Genomic DNA, 23,195 nt, shown 5'->3' on the forward strand with positions numbered 1-23,195 from the left:
AGTATCAAGAGTAACATTGAGGGGTTGTGGAGATCTCTTTATGCTATGTTATTGTATTAGCACTGTCTTACAAAGTATTATAACTTTTCTAGAAGCCAGGGATGAGCTGGTTAGTTTTTATGGTATAATATTGTTTTATGTTAATTTATATAGAAAACAGTGCATATTGGACGTTTATAGATCCTTTCAGGTTTTCCATGTTTTGTTGTTTGTTTTGGACTTAAATAAATTAATTGTTTCTCATCTACACATCTGCGCACAGTACTCAATGAAAAGGCAAAAATGAGGGTATTCAAGAGTTTTATAAATATATATATTGAAAATAAAATATTAGTTAAGTATTCAGTCCCCTCACTTAGGGGGGAATTCTACCATTCGCGTGTAAGCTTTTTTTTACGCACTTCTGTTACGCACTTCTGTCTTATGCGTATTCTCCTATTCTCCCATTCCCGCTTTTGTCACACCCACGCGCGCAAGTTCGAAATCAAGGCGGTCTTATGAAAGAGGCGGGATTTATTTAAAATAGAACCTCGTTAATTTAGGTTGATATGAAAACGTGGAACGTGGACTTTGTCATTGACCTTCTGAATGCCAAATCCAGAAAGAACACAAACCAGTCTTTGATTTTGAAAACTTAAGCATGGTAACCTGAAGGCCTACAGTAAAACGGTGTGTCATCACATAGCCTAAGAAAAAATTGACTTCACGAAATTTCACTTTTGCTTTGAGGTTTGTTTATAAAGAGTTAAGACATCCTTGAGGTGTGTAGATCCATCATTTAAAAACTCACTGTTGAGAAAGAAAGTTTCAATGGCAGCTGCTTCTCATAATGTAAATTTGTAGACTGACTGCAATTTCGAATAAAGTACAGACTGGTATAACAATACCAGCCTCTATTACAAACAAATCAAGAGACAGGTGAATATAAACTATGCTGCTCAAACCTAATGCAGACGTCTGTGTATGGATGACTTCGGTCAAATTGGAAAGAAATGGACATATTTGAATGAAGTAGACTATGGGATTATGACTTCACGTCAAGTTAAAACTAAAGATGCACAGTCGGTAAGCTCCAATAACCATAGTGGGTGATTATAACGGGGGTTTTCACTATTTAACAGCTTCATGGATAAGGTAATGTCAGGAAAACATGAAGCTGTATCAGCATATTAAGGACCAAATTTGATACTGTAATGTTAATTTGTAACATTCTGTGTAACCTACATGTATTTAGAACTAGGCCTACTGCCGACATATGCTGTTTCACCTTGTAGTGACGCTCAACCTTAATACAGCCCTCTGGAGCGCGTAGCTGGAAAGGTGCTTAAGCAATGGCAAAATGCGCACGAGAGTTGTATAAGGTGCTTAAGCCATGGCAAAATGCGCGTAAGAGTTGTATAAGAAACACCCAGATTTTTGGGTTGCTCCTCCTAAAACACGTAACTCCCTCTATCGCGCGTAACTGACAGATTTAAGCGAAGGGGAGAATCTGTGAAATGTGGGTAGTTACGCGCTTTTTTGGACTTAGCACCCTTACGCACATGGGAGAATTCCCCACTTAGTACTTAGTTAAAGCACTTTACTTATAGTGCAGCAGATTAGTAAAAAAAATTGTTCACTTTGGTATAGAAGCATGAAATTTGGCACAGATACTCTCTAAGGGCCACTATTTTGGAAAAAGGCGCTGGCCACTCAAAAATTCAATATGGCGGCCTTTTTTCAATAGCCATTGCTATTCAATGCTTATTATATCAATTATTCAAACAGTGATCTAAGCATATCATTTGATACAAATACTCTCTAAAGGAAATGTTAATGGGAAAAAAGGTCAAGATAGCCGCCATTTTTAAAGATGGCCACCATTCCTGGCCATCTTTAAATATTAATCATTTCAATTGTTCAAATGGTGATGCAAGCATAAAATTAGGTAGAAATACTCTTCAAGGAACACTCTTTTGGGAAAAGGTATGTGTCACTCAAAAATTCAGGATGGAAACCATTTTTCAAGATGGCTGCCATTCCTGTCCTATCTTCATTGCCACTGTTTCCAAAAAGTGATAGAGAAAATATGCCACAAATATTCTGTTAAGGCCACTTTTTGAAAAAACTGGATGGCCAATAAAAAGTTCAAGATGGAGACCTTTTCCAAGAGGGCCGTCATTTCGGTAGTATGTACACTGATGCACACATGCATGTTAGCAAAAATATTCTAACGGCCACACTTTTAGAAAAAGGCACTTGCAAAAATTCAAGACATTTTTCAAAGTGAGTGTTGCTTTAATAGTGTACTCTGTTGGGACTGAGTTAAAACTAAGGATTGAAAAAATAACATAAATTCACATTTTTACCAGCTCAAAGGCCTTGTGGTTAGAGTGTCCAGCCTGAGCTTGAGAGGTTGTGCCCTGTCGAGTCATAATGAAGACTAGAGTTAAAAATGGTAGCCAATGCCTCCCTGCTTGGCAGTCAGCAAGTGTTGTATTGGGGGCAACATATCCAGGAAGTTGTTCATATACATCATGGTCCAGAATCAGGAAATCGGCTCTCACCACACTTGGCTAGTTGTTCACAACTTTGTGCAACTGGTGCATTTGCTGTCCAGAAGACCCCCCATTGTTCACCAAGCTTTTTTCATCTCCAGTCAGCAGGACTCTGCTTCTGACTGACACTGGGTTGCTTGACCCCATATGCAGCCTGCCTGATATGCAGCACGTTTAGTGTGTTGAAGCAGAGCTGCCCTTGTTGGAGGAATGGCTTCATATGGCCTCTGCTTTCGGGCAAACATGTCAAGTCTAGCCTCATCTACACTGACAGCTGTGCTTGATCGATCATACAGCAGGACCACAAACTTCTCAAGGATCTCCAGGTCACTATTGTGAAAGAGTGGAATGTTGGTGGCAATCATTTGGGTAATGCATTAAAGTCTTCTTGAATGGACCTACAAGCTTGACACACTTTTCTTTTGGAGGTTTCTCCCATTCTTCATGGCGGAATTGTTCAAGATCAACCAGATTGGATAGAGGGTGCTAATGCACGACCATTTTGCATGTTTCTCCAGAAATGCCCTGTATTTTTCTGCATTCTCTCCATCCCTGTTCTCATTAGTCTCTCAGTCCCTGTTGCAGAGAGACGTGGTGCTGCCACCACCACCGTGTTTGACTGTAGGGATAGTATTAATGAGGTGATGCTCAGTTTCATCAGAGACCAGAGGATTTTGTTTCTCATGGTTTGAGGTGCTCATGTGTTCGGGTGCTCTTTGCCAAACTCCCAGCAGGCAGATGTGCCCTATACTGAGAGATGGCTTCTGTTTGGCCATGCTATCATAAAGATGGTAGGGGGTTGGATGGCCCTGTATACGATTGTGCTACCTCCCCAAATAAAAGGAACACTGGCTCTCATTCATAGGGATCTTTGGGCTCGTGGTTAACTACCTGGTTACCAATTAACATGGGAAACTTGAAAGAGTCTTAAACATTCTGTATGCGCTGTGTAACCCATTGGTTACCCCCTGGTTTTTGGTCCTCAATCTCAGCTTTCTAAAGAGTTCATTGTGCACAGTTTATCAATGTAGAATCTATTTAGCTTTTAAAGTATTCCAAAGAAAGAGAAGGATGCACATATTTTAAGCAGTATTGGGACTAACAGCCACAGCCTATGACTAATATAGGATTAACATGTATTGTGTTGGGGTCTGTGTTGGATAGATTCACCATCTGCCATAAAACAGAGGTGGTAAAGAACACTCTGGATCCAGTCTGGCAGGCGTTTAAGATTCCTGTCCGTGTTTTGTGCAATGGAGACTACGACAGGTCAGGATGCAGCATCCAATTACTCCTGCATGCTTTTGCTATTGTGTTCTGTTTTTACTCATCTGTTTAAATTGCAATGAAACAATTGGTGACAGATACAGTAAGTAGCCTAGGCTAGGCCTAAGGGATAATGGACGACCATTATCCCTTAGGCTTACTTATCTGTCATGCCATGGAGTCCATTATCCCGCTTATTCCACTGTTACCACTTGCGTTGTGTTCATTTCCTGTTACAATTTAAACGTTTTAATCGTTAAAACTGTCTTGTTTGTAGAACTAATTTCTTCCGACACATATCAACTAATTTCTCAACTTGCAGGACAAACTGCCGTTACTAGTTCTAAATGGATGGTTGCTACCAAAGATTCTAGAACAGAGCTCTGTTCTAGAATCTTTGGTTGCTACGGCCAAAGGCAGTCGTTAGTTCTATATCTCTCCCGTTGTTAAGCGGGCGTATCCCAAGATTCTGATGAACTTTAGCTTTGAAACATCGCTATTTTACTTAGCCTGCTGTCATCCATCTAGCTAAAAGCCACCTCCGTCATATGCTACAATGTTGCCATGTTCTGAACGTCTGCATTTTACAGCTTGGACGTGACAGTTCATTTAAACTTCACAACGAGTTCGGCGAATTAATAGAAGTGTGATACGGCCAAAAAAATGGACCTAGGCCTACTTCATAGGTGTGGAAATAACATACGGTTAATGGTCGTTCTAAGTTATGTAGGACAATGGGAAATTCAACCAAGCAGTGGAATAAGTGAATAAACTAGATGTACCGCATAGCGGTACAAAATATGACCGCCACTCAGTCCTGTACATCCATTCCGCGAAAATAAATCATATTAATGAATTTGTCTCCATCTTCTACTCCATCCCCCACTCTTGAAACTTTTGTGCATGCTTGTTTGGAATGTGTGTTTGTGGGCCGCACACAAAGTAGCCTACTGGCGCTGCAAAGGTGAATAGATTTGTAGCACTTACCAACAAATTTGTAGCATTGTTATAAAACCTTTAAAATATCTAAACAATTACAAGTAGGGCAGTTCATCACAGTCCATCCATTGCAACTGGACTGATGAAAGGTACACCTGTAGGCTACATTGTATTTGGGAAAAGCAGAAGGTAGCAGCATAATGTATTTATTTATTTATTTATTATTAAACAAAACAATCCCTGTCAGTTCCATGCAGTTTTCAACAGCTGTCAATAGCCTAGAGTTGGAGTAGCACTTCGAACAAACAAAAAACGTCTCAGTCTCACGGTATAGCCAGGCAAAACTGTATTGGACCGGTGTAACATTGGTACTAAATCATCCATCGCAAAGAATGATTTTTGTAGCACGTGCAACAAATATGTGTAGGTACAGCCCTGCCCTGGATAGGCTACATCTTGAGACTTTGAGCTAAATGTCCCAGCCCGGTGTTTAGGATGCATCATAGACAGGTTATCTTTCAGGTAGCCTACAGTATTTTCCATTAGAAAACCATCACGTAGCGAACGTGTTGTGGCTAACTCACTTAGCTCCTGTTAGTAGCCTAGCCTAGGTTATGGTCATAAGCAAATGAGATGACAGTCGAAAGATGCGATTAGTGCTGTTATCAATTTGCTTGGTAGCCTATAACCGCATTTAAGGTTTTCTACAAATACATCAATAATCAAATTGGCCTCCATCACTCAACCAATGCTAACGGTAACATTATTTTACCTACTCTAGGCTATTGATATAATTTAAGATTAACGTAGCCTACCTGCAGTAAAAACCAAGCATGTCCGATAAACATTCTCAGATTTATTTCGGCTTCAAGAAGAAATGGGAATTACATGTCATGTAGAAATAATCCTACCCTTATTAGACGTTCTCTGCGGTAAACTACAGTCTTGTCCTTGTAGGAAGCGTAGTGTCTTTCCAACCCACTTTAGATTAACTTCCAACAAAATTACGTCTCACTGCAACGATGCGCCATCTGGTGGACAAACGACTACGTGACGCCAATACTGGAAATGCAGCCAAATTATTATGATGAATATTTGGTTTTCCTTTAATCCTACTGAATTTGTAATTATGTATCGGCTGTTGTAATTGCCGAGACTGATGGTATGTGCGTGCCTGTGTGTGTGTGTGTGCGTGTGTATATGTGTGCACCACCATCTACAGGCCAATGAGTGTACAGTCACTAAATGTACACATAACTTATTTGTTTTAGACCTCCCCATGGATGAAATTCTACAAAACTTGGCATTCCCCCAGAGAATGTTAGGTTAATCATACACATAAAATTTGGTGCAGTTCTGAACATCTTAACTGAAGAGAGGGGCAATTAAAGCAGAATGAAATTGCATTTTCATTTTTACCGGGGGGGTGCAAATCACAAATGAGTGATTATGGGCTAGGTTGATGTGGGCCCTTGAGACCAACATACCATAAAATTTTCTAGTAGTTATTTAGGAAAAACGGCATTTTTTGGGTTTCGGGGGACCCAGCGCGGGGGGGGGGAGTGGCCCACGGGGACCAACATTTTTCCGTAAAAGTCTAGTGGGGCTACATACCCACCAAATTTCATGTGCCCTGGTGGTTCAATGTCCCGGGTATCGTTGACCAAAAATTCAGGAAGTAGATGACGGGGAAAAAAAAAAAAAACTTTGACAATCCCTATATGACCGCTTCGCTAGCGGCGGTCATAATAACATGTACAATAACAAAATCTGTTTTGTTCTGCAGGGAGATAAAGATTGAGGTGTATGACTGGGATCGAGATGGCGGGTAAGAATCACGTCTTAATCTGTTTGCAAGCCATGTCAGTCAGTCCTAAACGTGAGACATCCATTTATTCATGTAATCAGATATTATTAGTATTGCAATAGATAATGCCATTACCATATAAAGTCTTAAGGGATAACGTGGAGATCACATATTTGATTTATAAAAGCCATGCCTGAATATAATGCATATTGAAATGGTCTTTAATTGAAATGCATTGCATATGATGCTACTTCACTAATCAGCTAGTCTCCTCTCCCAGTCATGACTACATTGGGGAGTTCAGCACCAGCTACAGGGAGCTGTCCAAAGGCCAGTCTCAGTTTAATGTGTATGAGGTGAGTCAGCCTCTCTCAGCCCTCCTGAACACACACTCTGTATGTTCCAGCGTACCATCACATGGACATACATGTGCACGCACACTTCAACACTTCAGCCTCTTCCAATTGTTTCCAGTTGCAATTACTCGATTCGTATACTGTGCAATGTTTGTGATTTAGAGCACTGGGAAGTTATTTTTATCAGTACCTTGTTTACATGTTTAATTGGATACATACATATATGATGTGTACATTGTGGAAGCCAGAAGGCTATTACAGTACAATGTGTTATTGTTTCCATCTGTGCTTTAGTTAATTAGGTGTTATGGCACAGAGAGTTTGTGTCATCTATGCATATCTAAAATGTGCATTGGGTACAGTATATTGTACGTAGATGATCAGCCGTGTCTCTGTAAGCCTGAAGCTTCTGTTTCTCTTCTGCACTTTGCATACTAATTGGGATTCCTCCTCCTCTTCTTGACATACATACTTACATACTTCTCACTACTTATTTTTGTCAATAGCATAGTGCACCAGGAACATGTCATGTAACAATGTAACCCAGCATTATATTGATATTTTTGTGCATCCAAATAAACAGGTCTGCCAAGCCATGATTGTACTATCTGGATTGTACATTGATGTACTCAAAGAGTAAAGCAATCCCTTTTGTCTGGACAGGTGGTAAACCCCAGGAAGAAGAAAAAGAAGAAGAAATACAAGAATTCTGGAACCGTAAGTTCACCTTTTGAACTCATGTCCCCCCTCAATGACAGGACCGTTTTGAATGGAATGGAAGTAGAGTAAAGGAAAAAGAGAGAACCATTGTCCATGTTAACAACTGAAATTATTGGTAAGACTTCTTATGCAAGGTCCTACTTTACATAACACCTTCATAAGCAATGCATCATGCCTTTATAAGCTGTATGTAAGCATTCATAAGTGCTAGTCCACTTTTGCTCACTGCATGTGGGTATGCGCTGGGCATATTATGTTACTGGAGTCTCCGTCTCACAAGATCAGCATTCCAACTCTCATGATCCACATACAGTAAACGTGATAACATTTATGAAGTGTTTATGTGGCGTTTGTGAAGGAGATATGCATTGCTTATTAAATGTGTTGTGCTGTCCCCCTATTGGACTCTTAATAGGAAGTGTTACCAAATTTTCATCTCGACAGGTGACATTGCTGTCCTGCCTCGTAGACATAGAAGTCACCTTCCTGGACTATATCAAAGGAGGGTGAGTGTTTCAGGCCACCGCACCTTTCTAGAAACATCCCTGCTGTTGGACAAATGGTACCGTATGCACGTGTGTGTATGCACATGTGTGTGCAATGCGCATTCGTGTGTATGCATGACTGTGTATTTGATGTTTGCCACAGCTGATGGCTTTTTTTTTTAATGAGAGTGCTTTGCCAAGTGCAAAAAGGATAGGGGGAGAGACATGGAGAGAGCGAGAAAGAGAGAGAGTGAGAGAGAGAATGTGAGAGAAAGGAAGAAAGAAAGAGAGAGAGCGATTTCTCTTGGTGTAGACAGACCTGCTGCTGGGTCTTCCCAGGCGTGAAAAAGCCTCGCCTACACACACAGTGCTTTCAATTCAAACGAGGAACAAGAAACTCCAGCATGGTTAAACTCCTGCTAAAAATAGCCCTGCTCAGAGTAGGAGGAGTTTCTGGCAAGGGCTGAGAGCTCTGAACAGGGGGACAATGACTTGTCACTGCAGGTGCCACTGCTTTTCACTGCAATGTACAATCTGTCCCAAAGCGTATACCTCAGATTTCCTAATTGTTCTTTTCATTAAGCAGCCAGACTTTTACATCAGTGCACATCAAAGAGCGTCAGAAGGGGCATAACTGAGATGGATTACCTACTGAGTCACAGCCAGACACACACACACACACACACACACACACACAGAAATTATTTCAATTTTCTTCCTTTTAAGCATTTCCTTCATCTTCTATTTACTGCAAGTGTAATTTGATGAATTGCCTTTTCTTTCACATCAATGGTGTATGTTTAAATTTGTGTGTGACTTCACCTTACTCCGTCATTGAGATATGATCTGTTCTGGTTTCACTTGTAGAACTCAGATCAATTTCACAGTGGCAATTGACTTCACTGCATCAAATGGTGAGTGTTGTGGCTGCTGGCTGCGCATGCTTGAACTCCGACATGTGAGCCTGCTCTCAGCTGAATCATGTGCCTGGTGCTGTGCTTCTGAGCAGGTAACCCGTCCCAGCCTACCTCACTGCACTATCTGAGCCCCTACCACCAGAATGCCTACGCCATGGCCCTGAGGGCAGTGGGTGAGATCATCCAGGACTACGACAGTGATAAGATGTTCCCCGCACTGGGCTTCGGTGCAAAGCTTCCACCAGATGGCAGAGTCTCGCATGAGTTTGCCCTGGTAAGAACATCTCCAAGATTGAAAACAAGGCTATTGCTTCCATTTGTTAGTGTTTCCCCGCATGTGCTATTTTGCTATGCTTGCCATAGGCAGGGAGGGATTTTAAATCGTCAGTGTTGGAAGAGGGGAGCTGTCTTAGCGCATACATTTAAAATGCAGTCACTAACATTCAGAGGCGTATCAGTGCTCTCCCCCACTGATACTAGTGTGCTTCAACAGACTCTTGCGTATCAGGAGTTACTGTATTTTAATGTGTTATAACACTTTTAACAACAAAACAGCAATCGTACATTCCTCTCATTTATTCCCAACATATGCTGTTTCCACGGTGACAGTCTCTTTCTGTGTGCTCTGCTCCCATCACCCAGAGGGCACAGAGCTGCAGACGAGCTCCATATGCACTTACTCAGCTAAGCATTTAACATTTACTTAAGTGAGCTCCCTACTCCAAGGAGCCTGCTGTGCTGACAGCCACGGAATGATAAAGGAGGGACACTTTATGCAGCTGTCACAGTCGCAGACTCTCTGCTGAAAAAATCTCAATGACAGCATTTTTTTTCTCCAAGTGCACACTGTCTTGTTAATTGTGTCCCTTGGCTATGAAGCAGCAGCATTTTCACGGTGGAAGTTTTTAAATTATGACTCGTGATTTTTCTGCATTTGATAATTGGGATAAACAAAGAGTAATGTAATGTACCTTACCAATTATTATCATATACTGCTTATCATACATCTGTTTGTTTTTCTTATTTGTCTGATACAGTTGAAAAGGACGGGGTTTGAAGCATGTGCTCTACAATGTAGTTCAATTTAGCTTAATTTGATTTTAATTATTTGAATAATTTAAGATAAAATATTTTCATTTTGAAATATATTATTTTAAAATATAAAAGAGAACATGCCCCTGATATCATAAAATATCATAATAAGCCTCAGGTCTTTCTCTCTGCCTCATTGCACTGAACTATATATACATACACACAGCTGTCTGATCTTATAGGATTTCTGAGCTTGTTGCAAGGATCCTAGTATGTATAGCTGAAAGATGCTGTACAGTAGTTTGTTGGGAAAAGAATCTGGATGTAAAGATTTGCAGGCAGTGATGAAAGACAAATTGGGCTAATTGTGGGCATCTCAAGTGGTGTGGGCATGTAATCCTAATAACCTGACTGTAGTAATAAAGACTGTCTGGCTCTCTGTGGTCCCATTCTCCTGTCATTGACACAGGTTCTAATTTATTCTTATGATGTCTTTCTTTTCCACACCATTCAGAATGGGAATCCTGATAACCCCTACTGCAGTGGAATAGAGGGGGTGATGGAGGCTTACTACCAGAGCCTCAAATCAGTCCGACTCTACGGCCCCACTTACTTCTCACCTGTAATCAATCATGTAGCCAGGTTAGTGTCTGTCATGTCCACTTAGAATCCAGAGTTCACTCTCAGCGTCTATCCAATTGCTTACAACCCTGAAAACACACCCAGGTGCTCTCTGCCAGTGGGCTGCATTCATGCAAAAGTAATTGCATGTTCAAACTGGCAACACCCACACACTGTACATTATTTAGAATGGCTTCTCTTATTAATGTGATGTGGCCCTTGTCATCTGCTCTTTATGGTCAGATATGCTTCCCTTGTGAGAGATGGCTCAGAGTACTTCATCCTCCTCATCATCTCTGACGGTGTCATCTCAGATATGGCACAAACGAAAGAATCTATTGTCAATGTGAGTCTTCCCTCCCAGGTTGATGCATGATATTACTTTTGTACTGTGGACTTTCATCCGTCCATGCAAAGCTGCCTATTCAGTGCCATCTTTTTTTTCTGGATTTCTCTGTTTGAACCTGTCAAACTACATTATGTGCTAGTGAGGTGGCTACTTTTGTGTGTTGCAAGCTTTCTTTTCTGTTCAGAGTGGCTTTTCTTTGTAAGGGAAGCACCACTATGTCTATTCTGGTTAACACACTGTGTCAATCATATTTTAGAAGTTTTGATGACTTTGAAAGCTGATTGTAAAAGCATTATGCCGACTGCTAACTAAATGACAATAAATTAGGCAGTTAACATATGTGTTAATATAATGCAACAATAACAAAGGGATTTGAGAGTTTTCTTTATTTTTGCCTGAAAATAAAAGGCAGCCTAGAGAAGAAATCCATAGTGACATAAATTCCGCTGAACTTTATTATTTTTACATGCTATAGTCTTACATGACAGCATACAAGACAATCTACTCCTGCTTCTCAAAAATCACCTTATTTTTCAATATCTTTACTCACACAAATAATGTAAATGATGAACCATGCAACCTCATTGAAAGTCAGAACATTATTATGTGGCTTTTAGTGGAGACACATCCAGTAAATGAAAACCTGAAGCATAAAAATAAGTCATAAAAATATTAACAATGTAACAGCAATTGGACTCCTGATCCATGAAAATTAGAATTATTGTTGAAATTCAGGACACAGCCATGTTAACAAGGCACAACAACCAGGTTGCATTTTAGCATATAACTGGTGGGAGTTCTGTCAGTGTGAGTTCTATCAGTCTTACTGACCTTTTGGATGTTTCTTTGACATAATGTACAGGAAGTTCTTGCCAGCTGGCAATAGACAATTTAAATACAGGTACATACTGAAAAATGCCTTCTCTAACTGCAGTCTGTGTCTGTTCTTGTATCCATATGAAAACATGTACTCTCAGTAATGTTCCTCTTCTCTTTTCATTTGTAGGCTTCTTGTCTTCCAATGTCAATAATAATTGTTGGAGTAGGACCTGCTGAATTTGATGGTGAGAGAAAGCACCTTTTGTTAATGTGTGACATTTTGTCATTGGCCTGTAAAGGGACTGATTTCTCTGAAGTCATATTGTGCTATGGTGTGATTAAGAGTGTGTGTGGGCAGAAGTATGGACTGTATTTTTATCCATGTATGGCATGCTTCTATATGCTGCAAAGTAAATTTGACATGTTGTTTATCACAAAGCTACATTGAAACCGCCTTCCTTCAGTAGCGAGCACAGTCCCGGAGTCACACATCATATACACTGTCATACTGGTGGCAGCAGCAGCTCAGAGGAGGCTTAGTTTGGGTTGTTTTTTGCTTTGGCCCACTGCTCTAACATGCATTGGTAATGTCATGACCAGATGCCTCTTAAAATAAATAAGAAACTACATTGTTCATTCATACTTATATTTTAGACCTAAGGGTTTTTACTGGTCAACTCAAAACTCCCTTCTCCCTTCAACTCAAAACTTCCCTTCAATACAAATGTAGAAATGTATCATGCCACCAAGTCTTGATAGTACTCAGGAAGGTAGACATATATATATTATTTTCATTGCTCAAATTGTTCTTGAAATGATGCTCTTTTGTAAATGGCATCAGCATTGGGGGGCGGGGGTGGGGGTGGGGGGGTAGACAATGAATGTGGCGATGTTGATCAGTGACCCGTCACACGTTTCATTCGTCTTATTTTAGACTTTTAAAGTCTAAAAAAGGAAAAATAAGACTTTTTTGTTTAAAGGACCACTGGACTATAATAACCAGCAAATGTTAGTGTTTTTTTAGAAGGAACTGGGGATGAGCGCTGATGTAATATTTTTTTTCCTCAGAAATGATTGAGCTGGATGGAGATGAAGTGAGAATTTCATCCAGAGGAAGATTTGCTGAGAGGGACATTGTTCAGGTTTCTCAACTCCACCTTCCTTAATTCTTTCCTATCAAACAGTGCACATATCAGTATACTGATGACACACTGAAAATGCTTACAACTCTTAGAAAGTCTCTGGACCAAGATTCAAAACAAGTCTGTGTGGTGTGCTATAAAGAGGGCACAGGTCAAAAGCAGGTGCACTCTTACTGCAGTGCACCGCTGTATCTCCAGGGATAGGAACTACTGTGTTCCACAGTCAGGATTACCTCAAACATGGACTCTATTTTTATATTATTTACTTGTTTTTTTAACTATTAGTTCTGAAAAAAGAATTCATAATTGATTGTATTTTAAAAATTGTAATATTGCATTACATTGCATACATTTTTGTATTAGGGATACATTGTTATGGTAAATAGTACATTAGTCTCTGAAAGTTCCTTTCAGCCAATTGCTGTCATATTTGCTACTCATTTAGCCAATATTTGGCTATAACTTTTTATATTAAAATATCAGTCATGACATGCAGCATTTAAACTGTAGTGCATTTTATATTCAAAATTAGTGTCTGAATTATGCAAATGTTATGCAAATATATACATGCAAATGAATGTTCCATCTCAAACAATGTATTTGTATAGCTTATTTGTCTCCAAGAACATGATATAATCAGATTTATTTTATCAGGTATATATATGGAGTTTAATATATTATTCTGTCTTTCGTTCCACTGTTTGTCTTATCTAGTTTGTGCCATTCAGGGATTACATCGACCCCAGGGGCAACCACATCTTGAGCATGGCTCGTCTGGCCAAAGACGTCCTAGCTGAAATACCAGACCAGTTTCTGCACTACATGAGAACCAGAGGCATCAAGCCACAGCCTCCACCTCAGTCCTACACCTCCAAACCCTCATCAGTACCGATGCAGACCCAGATCTAAGGTCACAAAGACAGTCCCACCACTCTCTCTTTGTCCCGCTCCTTTGGACTAACAAAGGCATTTTTACTTTGATCAGAGGACTCAAGCTCTTAGTAGCATCCTGAAATTTGAAGATGTTTACCAAGTTGCCAGACCAGGGAAATAGAATTGTTTTCCCGGAGTGTCATTGTAAGGCTTCCTGCAATGGGAAAGATGTGAATTTTATTTTTTGATCTTCCATAGCTCCTCTGCATTCAAATGACATCACACTGTTGTCACAAATCTCTCTTGAGAAAAAAATGTTTACAATTGTACTGATTTCTACTGATGGTTAATTTTATACTTTTTCATGCTATAAGACGTGTTTTTTCAGAGGTTATAAATATGTCAGCCCAGAGACTGAAGCTGCCAGGAGAGAGGAAACCTTTTGAGTTATTTCTGTGTGAAAATAGGCATGTTAAATGTGATGCGCATGCAGTGTCATCTCAGACCGAGTTCTCCCTCCACTGAAACATGTCACACAGACATTGTGTCTGTGAGACCAACTGTAGCTCCCAATCCGTACCTAAATGCCTCAAAATGGGGACAACTTCTTCACCGACTGGACAGCCTTATCCTCAGCACACTCACTGACGCTGCTTAAAAGGATATGGTGACTGTGTGTCCAGGGCCCAGCTGTCAAAAACATGACCACATTATAATTTTTATTGTCTTAAAATATGCATATGCTGTTATATGTTTCTTGCCTTCTTCATTCAAAGTAATGGGAAGAATTTCATGTTATGGTTCTATGTCAATATGTTGTATGCTTTTCTCACCCATGAGATTCTCAGTTGTTCATTTGCAAGTTGAGTGTTTATATTTTAATGATGCTGAGGACAGAAAGACATTTTTTAAAAGACAGAAACTGAGCCATTTTGTCTTTGTATATGTAATAATCAGCAATGGTCACACAGTGATACATGCAGACGGTCAGAGATATGCTGTGTCTTTGAGAAGGACCACAGGCAACCAATCAGATTGAGAAGCCTACAATTTTCTGCAGTGTCCTTGTTTTATCCACCTACTTGTGACTTAAGAACCGAGTTAAATGGTGACGGTATATTTACATTTATACAATTATTACAGAACACATTTCACTGCCATTACTTCTAGTGCAAGTAAATCCTGTTCTGCAGCACCATACTTGTGCTTGTATTTTACAGAGATAAAAACTACACAAATAATTACATCACTAACTGTATATATTTAAATAATTTCAGACTGCCTGGAGATATCAAAGAGTATTAAAATCATTAAGAATATTGGTCATCATAAAATATATATAATTGTTTTTATCTACAATGTAAGGAAGTCATTCATTGTGAGTCTTCCTTTAGGACATGGCCTGTGAGAATGCACATTTATAATCTCTCGGGCTTCTTGATGCTCTTTTAAAAGCTGAGCGAGCCCTGGTAACCAGGAAAAAAATAACTCACACAGAGGAATAGAGGAACTTCATTTATTTAACATGACAGGATGCCATCTTCAAACATACACCCACATAGATTCTCTCTCATGCGCCATACGTCTCTATACTACATGTATAAAAAATGCAGCAGCATTTCAAATGCAAAACAGGAACTACACTATTCTTTTTTCAGGCAGATGTCTCTGTGAATCCAAAGACTTTATAAGCCTGCTGTTTGAATTCTCCCTCTGTGGTGTATACAGCTGTTAGAAACCAGCCCTAGACTTATGTCACTTCCACAAGCACAAGAGCATGTAATCTTTGGCAAAAGTAAAATGTTTGTTTTCTTTAATAGTAAGTAGCCTACACACCCAGTGTAATTTTGAATTGCACGTTCTTAGGTGGGTCCACGATCACATGCTGCCTCTCGTGGAGAACTCTCAGGAGATTGGATTTCTGTGTAATTAATAAAGGACATAGGAGGAATAGAGGAACTCCCTAACTAAGAGTGAGATGTTGGTCCAGGTATCATCCCCATCATCCCCTTGGTTTAACTGTAGGGTTTATGATGTTAGTTACAGTGCACAATAACAAACAAACTGATTACCATCTCACATAGGGGAATACGTAAGTAATCTTTATAACATTTATTTTCTATCTTTGGCACTTTGTCCTTTGGCTCAGGTCAAAATGTTTCGCAATATACAGTGAATTAACTGAAGCTATACGAAGAGTCCTGCTATTTTGCTCAGTTTTGTGAGAGGTTTGTTTTTGAGCAAAGGGTTTTTAGTATGACAAACTGATCATTAGCACACATGTGGTGTTCAGCCTCAGGTAAAAAAGTGTGAGTAGTCTTGAGGAGGACTGAATGATTTCCAAGAGTCTCTCCACTGTCCTTATGAAAGAAACAGCTCTGCTTCCAAATAAGGCTTCCTCTTAAATCCTGCCTTTCAAACAATACTGTCACTGATCTTCATTTGTACAAAAGACAGTAACAAATTACTGAATTGTTAATCAAATATCATGAAAGGATTATTGTGAACTAAATTCAGCATTATGAAATTCCAGTTATTGTGGGGTAGTTTAAGTACTTGTCTTACCTTTGTCTCAAATTCTGGATTATGTGGACATCACAGAGGAACAGTGGACAGTCTCCTTTTGGTGATGCTGTATGCAGTGTAACCTGTACAATGTATTTTTGAGTGAGATTAATATAATGTGATTATTTTACACACAGACCTCTCTACACTCAAAGTATATTAGTATTGCTGATATCATTACTTGTTATTACTGGCTGCTGCATTTGCATGAGTATTCTGATGAATTTGATGCACCTTTTCCTTGACTTGTGACCTGTGTTTTATTGCAACAGAGAATTTGCCTTAAAATCACACTGAACTCTTGGAATTGTGCAATGCCTTCAGTTTGAAGTAAATCCATGTTTGTCTCAGTGCTTATTTATCTTATGATATATGTTTTTCTTGACCATCCATTGAAGCTATACTTGTAATTCACATCATTCACAAAATGTCTAGAAAGCACATCCAGCCAGGGACCATCTAGCCTACACTTTATCTCAGAGCACAAACTTAAGACTCAATTGCATTTAATTTCCTCTGTCTTCTGCACATAAGCCAACACCAGTTCTTGCCACTTCTGCCATTTATCTGCCATCTTCATTTCCCTCATTCTTATAATTAATATTTTTAATAATTGGTTTGGTTTGTTACTAAAGCGATCACAGCCACAATAAGATAGATAGATAAAATAAGGGGGTATCTAATGGTCATGAATATAGATGAAGAGACTACTGAAGGTAACCTTTCTACACAAGGGTAAGCCTTGCTACTTTGTAGGCCATACCAATGCCCTGAAGGAAGCTGGATGAAAGGATTCAACCAACTCAGCCTTTTCTTCTTAGATGGTTTGACTATAGGGGAATAGGCCAGTGTTTTGTGTTGAACAGTTCTTTAACAGAACGATTATTCAGATAGATTTATTTGTCACATAGCCTATACAGTTATAGCCTACAACAGTGGTGAAATGTAAGCCTGGTTAGCTCTATGACTGTGTAAAATGAAAAATAATATAAATAAAAGATTAAAAGCAACAGTTAACTAGATGTACCGCATAGCGGTACAAACTATGACCGCTGCTCAGTCCTGTACATCCGTCCCGCGAAAATAAATCACACTTCAATTTGTCTCCATATTTTACTCCATCCCCCACTCTTGAAACTTTTGTGTATGCTTGTTTGGCATGCCTGAGTGTGTGTGTGTGCGGCTGCACAGAAAGTAGCCCACTGGTGCTGAAAAGGTGAATAGATTGTAGAATAGCCAAAGAAGATGTAGCATTGTTATAAAACCTTTAAAATCTCTAAACAATCACAAGTAGGGCAGTTCATCACAGTTCATACATTGCAACTGGATTGATGAAAGGTTACTTACACCTGTAGGCTACATTGTACTTGGGAAAAGCAAAAGGTATCAGCATAATGTTATTTATTTATTTATTTATTTATAAACAAAAACATCTCTGTCAGTTCCATGCCGTTTTCAACAGCTAACAAAAACAAAGGTCATTTTTGGAGGGATGGATTTTTTGTGAATGTTTCTTCTTCTACATAAGATTTGTCATCTTTAGTTCATGTAACTTTATTGTCAATGCACAAATTAAGTAACAGTAGTCTGAAACGTTATTGTTAATGCACAAATTAAGTAACAGTAGTCTGAAACGAAATGCTGTTTTACATCTAACCAGTGGTGCAAATAACTGACATGTCCAAATGGGCCTTGATGAAATGCGTCGCTAGACTGTTCATACACATTTTAACGGGCCAAAGTTGAAGAGCTGTTGTCCGTTATTGTTCGTGCAAATATAGGCTGATTCATGTTCCCTTGCATTGTGTAACTGAGGTCCATGGCTAGTCTGGCTTTCACCAGACCAAGCTCAATCTTTTAAGAAATCAAAAAATAAATAGCGGGCAGATCAGGCTGGGTTCACCCATAGGCACCCGATATTGTTTAATTTTCCGATTGAGATATCCACGCTCTGGCTATTCTAAATGCAAAAATGCATCAGGGAGTTATGACAAAACTGTAACTAACAAACTAGATCCTAATAGAAAGCTGTTAGCTTCCCTAAGCTGGCTTACGCCTTACAGTATCAAGCGGACTTAAACGGCCATATCGTGGCGAAAAGTTGTAATAAAATTCACGCAGCTCCATGAGTCAAGGAAAGCGCGAATGAAGTAGCCACTTCTAAATGGGACCCACTACACAGTAGCTTAAGGTGTGTTGCTAAAGCAGCCATAATGAAATGAAGGTGTCATTGTTTGGATACTTCACACACACGTGCTTTTTAATTTCACAGACTACAACTACCAAGCTGGAATCAAAGCACATCGATTCCCCTCTCACACCCTGCACGCACTTAAAACAAAATAAACAGGCGTCTCAGTCTCACGCATGTATAGGCAAAACTGTATCAACAGGTGCAACTTTGGTAAATCTTCCATTGCACAGAATGATTTTGTAGCACGTGCAACAAATGACAGTCGAAAGATACAATTACAGTGCTGTTATCAATTTGCTTGGTATAACCGCATTTATAGTTTTCTACAAATGCAATCAATCAAATTGGCCTCCATCACTCAACCAACGCTAACGGTAACATTACCTAGGTCCTTATTGATATTATAAGATGAACGTACCTGCAGTAAAAACCAAGCATGTCCGATAAACATCCTCAGATTTATTTCGGCTTCAAGAAGAAATGTGAATTACATTTCATGTGAACATCGTCCTATCCTTATTAGACGTTCTCTGCGGTAAACTACAAGTAGGAAGCGTCCATTGTTTTTCCAACCCACTTTTAACTTCCAACAAAACTAGATGTACCGCATAGCGGTACAAAATATGACCGCCGCTCAGTCCTGTACATCCATTCCGCGAAAATAAATCACACTTCAATTTGTCTCCATATTTTACTCCATCCCCCACTCTTGAAACTTTTGTGTATGCTTGTTTGGCATGCCTGAGTGTGTGTGTGCGGCTGCACAGAAAGTACCCTACTGGTGCTGAAAAGGTGAATAGATTGTAGAATAGCCAAAGAAGATGTAGAATTGTTATAAAACCTTTAAAATCTCTAAACAATCACAAGTAGGGCAGTTCATCACAGTTCATCCATTGCAACTGGATTGATGAAAGGTCACTTACACCTGTAGGCTACATTGTATTTAGGAAAAGCAAAAGGTATCAGCATAATGTTATTTATTTTTTTTTTTTAATGTATTTTTAAACAAAAACATCTCTGTCAGTTCCATGCCGTTTTCAACAGCTATCAAAAACAAAGGTCATTTTTGGATGGATGGATTTTTTGTGAATGTTTCTTCTTCTACATAAGATTTTAGTCATCTTTAGTTCATGTAATACTTTATTGTCAATGCACAAATTAAGTAACAGTAGTCTGAAACGTTATTGTTAATGCACAAATTAAGTAACAGTAGCCTAGTCTGAAACGAAATGCTGTTTTACATCTAACCAGTGGTGCAAATAACTGACATGTCCAAATGGGCCTTGATGAAATGCGTCGCTAGACTGTTCATACACATTTTAACGGGCCAAAGTTGAAGAGCTTTTGTCCGTTATTGTTAGTGCAAATATAGGCTGATTCATGTTCCCTTGCATTGTTTAACTGAGGTCCATGGCTAGTCTGGCTTTCATCAGACCAAGCTCAATCTTTTAAGAAATCAAAAAATAAATAGCGGGCAGATCAGGCTGGGTTCACCCAGCCTAGTCCATAGGCACCCGATATTGTTTAATTTTCCGATTGAGATATACACGCTCTGGCTATTCTAAATGCAAAAATGCATCAGGGAGTTATGACAAAACGGTAACTAACAAACTAGATTCTAATAGAAAGCTGTTAGCTTCCCTAAGCTACAGGTAGGATTATAAGGTAGGCCTATTTACAACATAAATTGTCAATAGGCTATGCTGGCAACACAAATAAAATCTCCTTTGGAAACCAATGGCTTACGCCTTACAGTATCAAGCGGACTTAAACTGTCATATCGTGGCGAAAAGTTGTAATAACATTCACGCAGCTCCATGAGTCAAGGAAAGCGCGAAGTAGCCACTTCTAAATGGGACCCACTACACAGTAGCTTAAGGTGTTTTGCTAAAGCAGCCATAATGAAATGAAGGTGACATTGTTTGGATACTTCACACACACGTGCTTTTTAATTTCACAGACTACAACTACCAAGCTGTAATCAAAGCACATCGATTCCCCTCTCACACCCTGCACGCACTTAAAACAAAATAAACAGGTGTCTCAGTCTCACACATGTATAGGCAAAACTGTATCAGACCGGTGTAACGTTGGTAAATCTTCCATTGCACAGAATGATTTTGTAGCACGTGCAATAAATGACAGTCGAAAGATACAAACAGTGCTGCTATACATTTGCTTGGTATAACCGCATTTATAGTTTTCTACAAATGCAATAAATCAAATGCCTCCATCACTCAACCAACGCTAACGGTAACATTACCTAGGTCCTTATTGATATTACAAGATTAACGTACCTGCAGTAAAAACCAAGCATGTCCGATAAACATCCTCAGATTTATTTCGGCTTCAAGAAGAAATGGGAATTACACTTCATGTGAACATCGTCCTATCCTTATTAGATGTTCGCTGCGGTAAATTCAGAGGTGGAAAAAGTACGAAAATATTGTACTCAAGTAAAAGTACCAATACCTTGATGAAATATTACTCATGTACAAGTTAAAATACCAATCTGAAAATGTACTCAAGTAAAAGTAAAAAGTAGTTCATTTAAAATGTACTTTAAGTAAAAGTTACTTAGTTACTTTTTTGGGGGGGCGGGCATGTGAATACATTGAGCCAATCATGTGGTGTGTTGTAAAATACATTGAGCCAATCATGTGGTGTGCTGTGAAGACATCGTGCCAATCATCTGTTGTGATCTCGCTGCTGGAGCAAGATTGGTGTCGTGAAGCCTTACGCACACGCATTTCTGCTGAAATAGATGCACGATAAGTGCCCAAAAAGTATTGCAATATGGCCGCCGAGTGGAGGTACTTGCCTGAAAAGGACGTTGAGAAATGGAGATCTATGTGAAAAATCACCGGAGTTCTCCTTTAAGTTTGAGCAGTAGTTGATTTTCAAAGTTAGTTGCACTCATCCTTGGGTCGCTTTGCAGTGAACAGTAATCCAGCACAACTGAAAAGCCCCTCACAGGCAGCTGAGGCAGGCAGACCAATATTGAGTTGCAGAGTTTTTTTTATATTTGGAAACGAGCAGAAGGTTCAGCAGATTAAAGGGCGTTGTACTGGGGGGGAAAGTGGGAAGTATAGGGCCCCAATGGAGGAGAGGGCCCGTGAAAAGTGGAATACAACATTTTCACCAGGCGTTAGTAATAACTCAGGTAATCCACACATAAAAAATCCAAACAACTCCATAAGTAGAGTCATGTAATGAAGTGGAATAACACAGGGGAAAAGTATTAAACATGCTAAGAAAAAGCCCTAAGGCAAGGAAAGGGAAGGAATCTATATAGAGAGTAGTTATCCTTTCTATCTGTGCAAATTAATATAAGCTTGGTTAGTAGCCTACATATTTATGGGCTATAAAAAGGTTTTTCATTACCAAGGTGTCACACAAGAAACATTTCATGATGGATAAAAGCAAAAAGCTCTCCCAAGACCTTTGCAACCTTATTGTTGCAAAACATATCAATGAAACTGGTTACAGATGCATTTCAAAACATCTTCCAGTAAGCAGCATGGGAGCCATTATCTGCAAGTGGAAGAAACATCACTGCATCATCAACCGGCCATGCACAACTGCAGTCTGTGAACTGTCTGTGAACTTCTGCAGGTGACATTACTCAGAGTTGTACTGGAAGTCTGAGGTGTACAGTGTGAAAAGAAAAGGAGACAACACAGTCCCTTGTGGTGCTCCTATGCTACTGACTACCTGTTCAGACACACACCTTTCATTCTCACAACCTGTGGTCTGTCAGTCAGGTAATCAGTAATCCATGAAGTTGTGGAGGTGTCTACTTGCATCCTTCAGAGCTTGTCATGTAGCAGCATAGGCTGTATGGTGTTAAAAGCACTTGAGAAATCAAAGAACATGATCCTCACAATACTGCCAGCCCCTGTACAGGTGACAGTGTGTTCTATGAAGCAGGTAGATTAAGGCATCCTCCACACCCACCTGTGGATGGTATGCAAATTGTAATGGGTCCATGTAGTGGTCACCTGTGGTCTCAGAAGATGACCAACAACAGTGTTTAGCCAACTACTTCCTTTCCTACCAACTTCCTTTCTAACCAGGTGTACTTTTTTCTATAAGTGTTTTGTTCTTATGACTACAATTGTGAGAGAGACCATGATAATGAAAATTCATGAGAGAGCAAACAGTTATTGTGTGCACATCCCACCTTCTGGCAGGTGCAGGACAAAAGAAAACTTACTCAATTGAAAAAAATATAATGTCCGCAACACTGCTTTTTACTCCCATATATTTAATGCACAACAGACAACGTTTCGACCCTGCTGGGTCTTCTTCAGGCAAAAATTCATGAGAGAGACCATGAGAATTCACTGTTGTTGTTTTTATGTTATTGCTGTTTTTTTTATATGCTAAGCAAACCTTTGAAGAGTTTTGGACAAATTGACTATATTATTCTATTAACAATTTGACATAAATATTGCCTTGCAATAATAATTGTGTCTTATTCTTTCTTATGTGATTACATTTTGAAATGTATTCACCTGTGGTACACTGAAAGCATTTCACTTTTAATCCACATTGAGAATAACCTTCAAAG

General features: G+C 39.4%; 1 protein-coding gene across 2 annotated transcripts in view; it reads left to right on the plus strand.

The window, feature by feature from the left end:
* The window catches only part of cpne8 (copine VIII), a 34,520-nt gene extending 19,388 nt beyond the window's left edge, over positions 1–15,132 (plus strand). The window contains exons 9-20 of one of the 2 annotated variants that reach the window (XM_042110344.1): positions 3,702–3,806; positions 6,529–6,570; positions 6,830–6,905; positions 7,569–7,622; positions 8,070–8,131; positions 8,978–9,024; positions 9,120–9,301; positions 10,574–10,701; positions 10,924–11,026; positions 12,036–12,093; positions 12,917–12,990; positions 13,705–15,132. In XM_042110344.1, coding sequence (XP_041966278.1) covers positions 3,702–3,806; positions 6,529–6,570; positions 6,830–6,905; positions 7,569–7,622; positions 8,070–8,131; positions 8,978–9,024; positions 9,120–9,301; positions 10,574–10,701; positions 10,924–11,026; positions 12,036–12,093; positions 12,917–12,990; positions 13,705–13,899 — 1,126 coding nt within the window. In that variant the 3' untranslated portion in view covers positions 13,900–15,132. The remainder of the gene's footprint in view (positions 1–3,701; positions 3,807–6,528; positions 6,571–6,829; positions 6,906–7,568; positions 7,623–8,069; positions 8,132–8,977; positions 9,025–9,119; positions 9,302–10,573; positions 10,702–10,923; positions 11,027–12,035; positions 12,094–12,916; positions 12,991–13,704) is intronic. The other variant, XM_042110345.1, reaches the window with a different exon arrangement.
* The last annotated feature ends 8,063 nt before the right edge of the window (positions 15,133–23,195 follow it).

The sequence above is a fragment of the Alosa sapidissima genome, chromosome 11 (assembly GCF_018492685.1).
Source record: "Alosa sapidissima isolate fAloSap1 chromosome 11, fAloSap1.pri, whole genome shotgun sequence".
Classification (NCBI taxonomy): Eukaryota; Metazoa; Chordata; class Actinopteri; order Clupeiformes; family Clupeidae; genus Alosa; species Alosa sapidissima.